At 41.2% G+C, this 8,600-nt stretch overlaps 1 protein-coding gene across 1 annotated transcript; it reads right to left on the bottom strand.

The window, feature by feature from the left end:
* Window positions 1–1,835: 1,835 nt before the first annotated feature.
* EIF4H (eukaryotic translation initiation factor 4H) lies at window positions 1,836–8,089 on the bottom strand. Its single transcript, XM_010166797.1, has 6 exons — window positions 7,891–8,089; window positions 6,836–6,900; window positions 6,624–6,723; window positions 5,896–5,961; window positions 3,855–4,013; window positions 1,836–3,734 (listed from the first exon to the last, which is right to left on the bottom strand). Exons 1-6 carry the CDS (start codon window positions 8,087–8,089, stop codon window positions 3,598–3,600), a joined length of 726 nt encoding a protein of 241 aa, XP_010165099.1. The 3' UTR covers window positions 1,836–3,597.
* Window positions 8,090–8,600: the final 511 nt, after the last annotated feature.

Raw genomic sequence — 8,600 nt, 5'->3', positions numbered from 1 at the left:
TTGGTGGCTGACATAGGAGTTTTCCAGCATGTTAGATGCACGCTGCTTCCTCCTGCCTCTGTCAGAGACACACCAGCCTTCACCTGCAACCCAACTGGAGACAACCCAACTGGATAAACACAACCCAACAGGAGAAACACAACCAAGCACTTCCCACAGTAGCAAAGCGGTGCCGTGCCTTAATTCAATTTCCATTCCAAAATCTGTCTGCTCCATTCCTGACTTCAGTTTTATTTATTTTTTTAAGTTCAAGCTTGAAGACAGCTCTGCACAGCTACCAGAAATAACTTGGTGAGGACATGAATAGCCACAGAGGGAATGAGCCATTTGTTACCACTGCTGGTAACCTCCTTGGTCTGGGCTTTGCCACGCCAGGTTTAGCTTTGAGCTGCAGGTAAAATTAAGCATTACAGTTTAAGCCTTAACTGCTTTCTTTTCTGGTGGGAGAGGGGGAAATAATCTTGCTTCCTCCTATGAAATTTAAATGCCACATCCATGTATTAAATATAGTTTTGTCAACTGTTGACACAAGCTGGTTTGATATGCTGCTGTGTAGGAAAATGCTAATCAATGACATTTTTGAAGGGGGGAAAAAGAAAAAAGACTGGAGGAGTCTGACCCTAAGCCATACAGGAAGCATAATGCAGAATGTTCCAAAGAAACCAGGCAATGCAGTAATGTTTGCATAGGAAAAATTAATTAAAAATTAAGAATTAATTAATTAAAAAAATTTAAAAAATTAAAAGCTACTGGGATTAGGATGCATTCACTAGTGGGAAACCTGGACCAAACAAATCCTAGGACATACAGAAAAATATCTATAGGACTAAGATGAGCTATTTTCCATCAACCTTTCTCACAAATCAGTGTGACTTTCCTCCATGCAGTGTGATGAAATTATTGCTTCCAACCTTCAGAAGGTTTGAAAGACCAGCTATGAGCCTTGTGGCAGCAGCTGAAGGACATCTCTGCCCAACTAGCCCTACTCCAACATCCAAACCACAGGTTATTACTGGTTATTATTCATGTAGGACAGTCAGGTGGTAACACACACAGTGCATCAGAACAGGATTTGGATTCTCTGCTCAAGCTGTCGCTAGAGCAGGTCTAAAGACAAAGTGGGTTGAGTAGCTGGAAGGCAGGAACACTTTCCATCCTTTCATGCTATGGAAAGAAGTAAAACCAGCAGGAAGGTCAGAGCTTGTTTCCTCAATAAAGAGGCTCTCCCTCTTTGAACTGTCCATGCAACACACATACACTGCAAAGACACGGGGCAACAGCCTCAGTGACAGTTACGCCTCACAGGAAACAAGTCAGCTGAAAAAGTTGGGAGAAGCTGTGCAAGACAGCAGCAAGCTGATCCATTTACTCTGTCTCACCACAGAGACTCCACACTAAGCTGATCCCTACTCTGACAGGAAGGACACACATTTTGCCCCATACCAGGCAGGGGATTCCAGTCAGAGGGCAGCATTTCCCAGCTTGTGGGAAATGGCAGGAAGAGCTGTAACCTGTGAGCAACAGCACCTCCAAACTCTGCCTGGCAGCCTGAGCAACGTAACTGAAGTTACACTGAAGCCACAGGACAAAACTTGGGCTCGCTTCCACTGGTACCCAATTTTTACTTCACTTTGTCCTGCATGTTCCAGCACTTGGTTAGATTAGATTCCTCACCTTTATCTTTTCCTCCTCCTCCTCCCTTATTTATACAAGGGTTCTGGCACTGCTTCCCCATAAAATTTAAGGAAGCAAGTTTCCAAATTAACACAATGTTTGAAAACTAAGTGGGGGGGGGAGGAAGCCCATGCTACAGCAGACTCAAATAAAGACCAATGTTAAATATTACTTAATGTTTTTCTTTTATTTAAAAGATCATTCACAAAATACCATATCCATAAATTTATTTTGTTATGAAGCAGAATGTGTTAAGTGTTTGGAATTATTTTCCTTTTTTTTTTCCGTTTTTGTTTTTACATTTAAAAGTCAACTGTCTTGACTAGAGGTGAGTTTTTATATGGGAATTTGTTCTTAAAATCTTTTCCACATTGAAAATGTAAAGAGGTCAATTATTGGTTTGGAATACAACCACACAAATGCATGTCTGTCTTAAATTAACTATTAGTGTTAGACAAATGGTTCTTATCTCAGAAGCAGATTAAGTGACAGGCAGAAGGAAGGAAAGAGTAGTTCTGTGAATTGCTGGGACTCTGACATTACAAAGGTAACTTTAGGGGAGAAATTCATGACTAGCAGTGATGCTGTAGTGAAGCAGCCATGCTTCCAAACTCCTCTTGCAAGTACTCTGGTGTGCTGGCTGTTTTATCTGAGAGCTGTCAGCAAGAGTGTTAGGGGCCCAAGTTTTTCCTCATGCATTGGACATAGCCACACTTCAGGTTTTGTTTTTAAACATTAATGATCTCTCTCTCCTTCTACTCCAGCCTCCCCTCCCTCCTCCCACACAACACCGGCAAGATCAAGCGAAGAGAGATGCAGCAATTAGAGATGCTTTTCACCCAAAACTTCTACATGAAGAGAATCTATAGCAGAATGATTTCTAATCTGCCCATTTTCAAGGTATTCTGAAAGCAGAGGTCTTTAAACTGTACACCACTGGGCAAAGAAATATAGGGGATAATGGCGATTACATACTGCATGGCAAAGTATACACTCCTTAAACAAAAATAAAGTAGTCAATTTTATTTGTAGAAATTTCATTTAAAAATTTACCAAACATGTAAAACCCAAAAAAAAAAGTAAGCAGAAAGAGCCAGTGAGCAGTTGTGCTCAAACAGGCACATTTTTGCAGCGCTAACCTTGAGCTCAGAGCTCTAGCATCATACCATTTGGAAGTCAACAGCCAACCACCACCAACAGAAGTCTGCTGGCAGATGCTTTATCCATACTGAGTCCACCACCTATTCACCAGGCTTCTTGTCAGCCAATTTTAATTGTATATATTAAAAGTGATAACTTCCTGGTAACCTGTGTGAAAGGGCAGTCATCCCCCTTCATTTTATAAGGGGCTCTGCTGTATACAGTAACTCGATCATCAATTGTCATAAATGGTATTTCACTACTTGGTTAGAACTGTAAAATTTCTCTGTTCAACTCATCTGGACTCTCCAGTTTTCCTCTTCAGAGCCACAGCAATACAGATCAAGACATGCAGGTCAGAAGAGGAGCACTGAGGAAGTAAAAGGAAACAATACAAGGCAAGAACTAAGTCTAACCTGTGCTTCTAAAGTAAAATAAATCCAGAAAGGGAAAAAAAAGTTGAAGCAGCACCTTTGTCCAGAGACCTCCAACTCGTGGAAGCGGCTACACTGCCTTATCTACTGGCAACTGTGCTGCTTGGAAGGAAACAGAAGAGGGAAACTCAGCACAAAGCGGGCACTAGATACAGCAAAGCCAAGAACGTACTAAAAACCACTTGTTAACAGCTGACATGCATTCACAAGCTCTGTATTTTCGGTTTCAAAGAGGACAAATGCCAGATGGCAGGAATGGTAAACTGCAGGGTTGACATTCCAGCAGAGCTAGTCACTCTGTACTGTCTCGCTTTTTCTCCCGCCTCCCCATTCCCTCTCAACCCCAAACTCAGTCGTGCTCTTTTACTACTTCCTCTCGGGGCTTGGCTCCACCAAAGATAGCAGAGTTTGGGTTGGCTACTTGATTGAGGGGGGTAGCAACTGTTCGAGGTTTGAGCTGAAGTCGGGGCCGCTGTGCTCTTTCCTCTGAAAGAAAAAACATTAAGGTTTTAAGATCTCTCTGTCAAGAGTACTAGCTTTAACCTGACAAAGAAAGCACGAGTCTCCTTCATGAAGACTGGATTACAGAAGAGATAAGAAGTTTACCTTCTGTTGGCTCTCTGAAGTCCATGGAAGATCCACGAAGGGGAGGCCCATCTCTGAAGCGACCAGTACCACCACTTCCCATTGAGGCACCTGGTGGTCGCCGGTCTCCAGGGCGGGTTCCTCTACCCCGACCTCCCAAGAAGTCATCATCTTTGAATCCTGAAGATGGAAGACAGTTAATTTAAAGAGCACAATTTCCAATGCTTTGAATCTAGATTTTTTTTATCTGGATGACTAGAAAACCTTCCAAGTCACTGCTGTCAGTCCAAGGTGACGCACTGAGAGCCTTTGTCTGTAGACAGATTGCTTCGCAGATCTCTAACACCTTCTAGAAGAGTTACACAGATTCCATTTAAAACCAAATATGCTATGCCAAGTTCAGAAACAGCTTTATCCACCTAGAGGCTTATTGGAGTATGGGAGAGTGGGTCATCGAGTGAGCTTAAAATATGAGCTTCAGCTGCAACTTCAGATTGTTAACACCATGAGCTGAATTCAGAGACAACACTAGAAGTACTCAGAGTACTTCTGTAGCCAGAACATCACACTGGCTACAGCCTCAGTGTGAAATCTGCAGGAGCAGAGCAAATGGAAAAATAGCTAGGGAACAGTGAAATACACAGTCCCTATAGAACAGAGCTTTCGAAAAGCAGAGCAAAACCCCAAGGCTTTTCAGTTCTACTATAGTGAGGAGGCATTTACTAGACTAATGTAAGAGCTGGAAAAAAACCCAATTCATACTTTAAATATGAGACTGATTGCATTTCTTCAGTTTATGTATAAAAAAAATACCAAGAACTGTCACTAGCCAGAGTTCCAGTCCCACTGACAATATCCTCAAGCATCTCTCCAAGTCCCCATCTGCATTCAGTGGGAGGGGGATACTTCAAGCTAGCAGCACACCTAAGGGGAATATACTCAGTTTTTCAGAAACTGCCTGGAAGAGAAAGTTGTTTTGCTCCCATTTGAGATTTTTCCTTTCCACTTCAGTATTTGGCAGTTACAGAACTGTCCCTTACTCCAGTGCCAAGCAACCATCTTTAAAGACTTGATCCAGAGTAAGGCTGTACAACCTGAGAAGAAAAGCATCTGTAGCAACTAAAACTTAAATGCTAAACTTTTGTCTCACAAAGCATTCATCCAGCATCTAACAAGCTGAAATGCATCTGCATTTGGAGAAGCTGCCAAAAAAAGGTATAAAGCTATGACACCAGAATGCTTAGCTACCAAGGCAGGTTAAGTGCAGTGCTGTAGCAAGCTTCCTCTCTCCAGCACCATGCTTCCATTTCATGCTACTGTCAAGGGCACACTTTTGTTTCCACTCCTTCTACTTTGTCCATTCCACTCACGCAGAGACCAGACACTGCAAAGTTGCACTTGCCAGCATCTCCCCATCAGAAAATGGACCAAACCCACAATTTCAGAGGACAAAAGTAATTGTGTTAATGTCACCCTGGATTCTATTAGCTAGAAAATGACTGAGGTCAAGAGCAAACCCAGTGGTTCCATCACCACTCAGCAAGCTCAGTCATTTGCTGCAACTTGCATTACTGCGACAGGCCTAAAGGTTTAGGAACATTTTGCATTTTGAAGTGCTTTGGAACAGTAACACATCTTTGAAGAAGTCAGTTGCTTCAGGAATACACATATGACATCACATCTCCTTAAGAAGGTGAAAGCCTCTTGCTCTGAAATGATACAGTATCAGCTTTTCCACATGATCTGTCTGTTTCTGCTACTATTCAGAAATGTACTTGGCCTCATGTTTGAGAAATGCTTAAAACCCAGACACCACAGGTAACATTTGAACAAGTATTCTGTCATGTAGGATTGTTTCATAAAATTTACAATCAAGACTCTTTCCTCTGTTTAAGGCAATGGAAGAGTCCCCCTGAAGAATCCCACTGCAGCTGTAGGATGTCCAAAGTTGGCATACAGTAGATTTAATCAAAACAGTAACGGGGGCGAATGTAGCTGACAAAAATGAGAACATTTCTGTGCCTTTGAGGCTGCCTATCTGTATAAGTGTTAATACTGATACCAGAATTGAAGTCATCTCTGGAATCCCATCCACCTCCTCTGGATTCTCGGGAACCTCCTCCCATTCCTAGGAAAAAAGCCACAATTGTGTTCAAGTCTAAAGCTGTGGGAAAGACTGATCAAGGGGACACCAAACCAAAGTTTCCATCCTTCAATATCCAAAGTCACGCTGCTGGAAAATCCTTCTGTTTCAGGACTCCCAAGTTCCATTGCACAGGAACAAAAGATGAGTTTACATTAAACAAGATCAGAAAAGTTTCTCCAATACACATTAGACTGAAGCCTTCACTGAGTCTAGTTAAATTAGGCTTCTACTACAGCAAAGCCTGTTTTCACACTGGAACAGGAGAAGTCCAAAAGAAGTATTTCTATACTTGTGCTTATTTAGCTTAATCACTTTTCTCACATCACAATAAAATAGTAGCAGATCAGACTGTTGGGCTTATGATTGTCCTCTGCAAGATATTGTACATTACCAGGGGTGTTGGTCTCACTTCCTGGGTTAGGAGTGACAACACGTTCAGCTTTTGGACACAAAGCGCATCTATTCCAGACACTTCAGAAGCAGCAGCAGCTAGGTTAGAAATGTGTGTGTATATATCTATAAAATTTCTCCGTCCTACATAACCTTCACGTTTACCTGCATGCCTGGTTTCAGCATTAGTTAACACCAAAAGTCATAAAAACAACCATTCTATTTAAGAAACTATTTAGAAAAATGGAAGTCACCTCTGTCATCAGGCCCGCCACCTTTTCTGAAGCCAAAGCCACCCTTATCCTGTTTTCTGCCTTCTGCTATGTCCACTCGGAGTGACCGGTCACCCAAAAGCTGTTAAATAAAGAGGAAAATCTCTTCAGAACACACTATATGGGCTGCCAAGGCCTTTGAGACTTGTGCTTATCTTTTTTTTATTTCACAAATTAATTGCAAGTATACTTACTGCACCATCATACGTAAGAGCTTCCTTGAGTGACTCCACCTCATCGAACTCTACGTAACAAAATCCTGTAAGAAGAACTTCACAAGTTAATACCAGCACTTTAAAAGGCCTTTGTAAGAAGCTACTCTTCCTGCATATCTGCTAATAGCCTTCCTTCTCTTTCAAACACAAGCTATGATACGGTAAGTGCAAGATGAGCACAACTTGGAAACCAAACATCATTAAAGATGAATTCATTTACCTGTGCCCATTAATGATGGGGACAAATCCTGAACAGAACTCTGTATGGACACTAGGCAAATGCTAAGAGCCTGATTAATTGCCTTTACCAGAGGGTTCTCATTACAGATTAGATTTGATCTGTGCCTTTAGACAGTTATTTAACTGAATATTGACATTCAGTTACTAGTATTTTTAAACACAAAGCTGAAGTACCTGCTTGACCAGCAGTCTCTGTGTCATCACATGATTTAGTGAGTTTATTCCTTTTCTGAGACCCTCTGTCATTAGAGTTAAACCTTTTCCTCCTTTAAAAGTAACTTACAAATACACTCCCTTTCCACTGGCCAATTCCAATGGAAATTAGATTTGCATCCTATAAACCAATTATCTGAATGGCTTATCTACCTGCTTTTTCTACCTGTCTACTAAAAAAAAAAAACCAATCTGAAGCAATAGGAGTCTTCTGAACTAAAGACAGACTGTGGAAGTATTCAGCACTTAAGGTCATGGAACTTAAGTGGGTCAGACACTTGAGCTTTGTTACAATTCATACAAGACAAACAAAGTTTGGGAAAGCCCTTTCATGGCAGGACAAATATCTCTTGTCACTCAGATTAGTCTGTATCTTAAGATGATGGAACTAACAGTGAATCTCATTGAAATGAGATGTTTATTTGCTAGTGAATGAGAAACTTGCATAAATCAACATAAAAAGTGCGGATTAACAAGCTAACTGCACTTTAGAGACTGAAGTTCCCCATCAAAGTGACTTTAGAAGTACCTAATTTTCTCCTACTGGTTAGCCATCTACAATTAGAACTCTGAACACCCACCTTTAAATTTGTCTGTTTCCTTGTCTCTGACTAGTCGCACGCTCCTTACACTGAGATCCTTGAAGATGGCATCTATGTCTCCTTGAACAGTGTTGAAGGGTAGATTTCCCACATAGGCTGTGAAAGGGGGTTCTGTGGGCAGCTCTTTCTGTTTGCGGGGACCAAGGCCACCACCACGAGACCTGTTGAAAGAAAGCATGGTATCTCTTGAACTTGACTCCCAACACAGCCAGTGATATAGAACCTAGCGCTGCTCAGGTGCTGCTTTGTTTATTGGAAGTGGATTTCTCCACAACTTTGGTTAGTTTTTCTATCCCTTTGCCTGTACCTGCTACCTCCACTATCACCCAACTCCTTTCTAGTATTACCTGATGCATTACTTCAGTGGGAAAACAAACAATTTATTTAAATACATTCCAGGTGAACTCAGGAATGAAGTGATCAATGAACTTTTTTCTCATCCCATAGCCCATTAAGAAAAGCAATGCAAATTTATCTCTACTGTCTATTCAAAAACATTACTTCTGAAAAAAAAAAAAAAACCCAAACCACATCCTAGACTAGATTTTAAGAATAATTTACAGCAGTGAAGAAATATTTGCATGGCACAGGCTCATCAGCTTATCCTGAAATTAAGCTGGATCAAATGCTTTAACTAAAAATTAAGTATATTATCAACATCCACTCCACAATCACCTGAATTATTTCAG

This window comes from Antrostomus carolinensis, unplaced genomic scaffold (assembly GCF_000700745.2).
Source record: "Antrostomus carolinensis isolate BGI_N321 unplaced genomic scaffold, ASM70074v2 Scaffold41470, whole genome shotgun sequence".
NCBI classification, from domain to species: Eukaryota; Metazoa; Chordata; class Aves; order Caprimulgiformes; family Caprimulgidae; genus Antrostomus; species Antrostomus carolinensis.
This window is presented reverse-complemented; position numbering and strand designations above follow the sequence as displayed.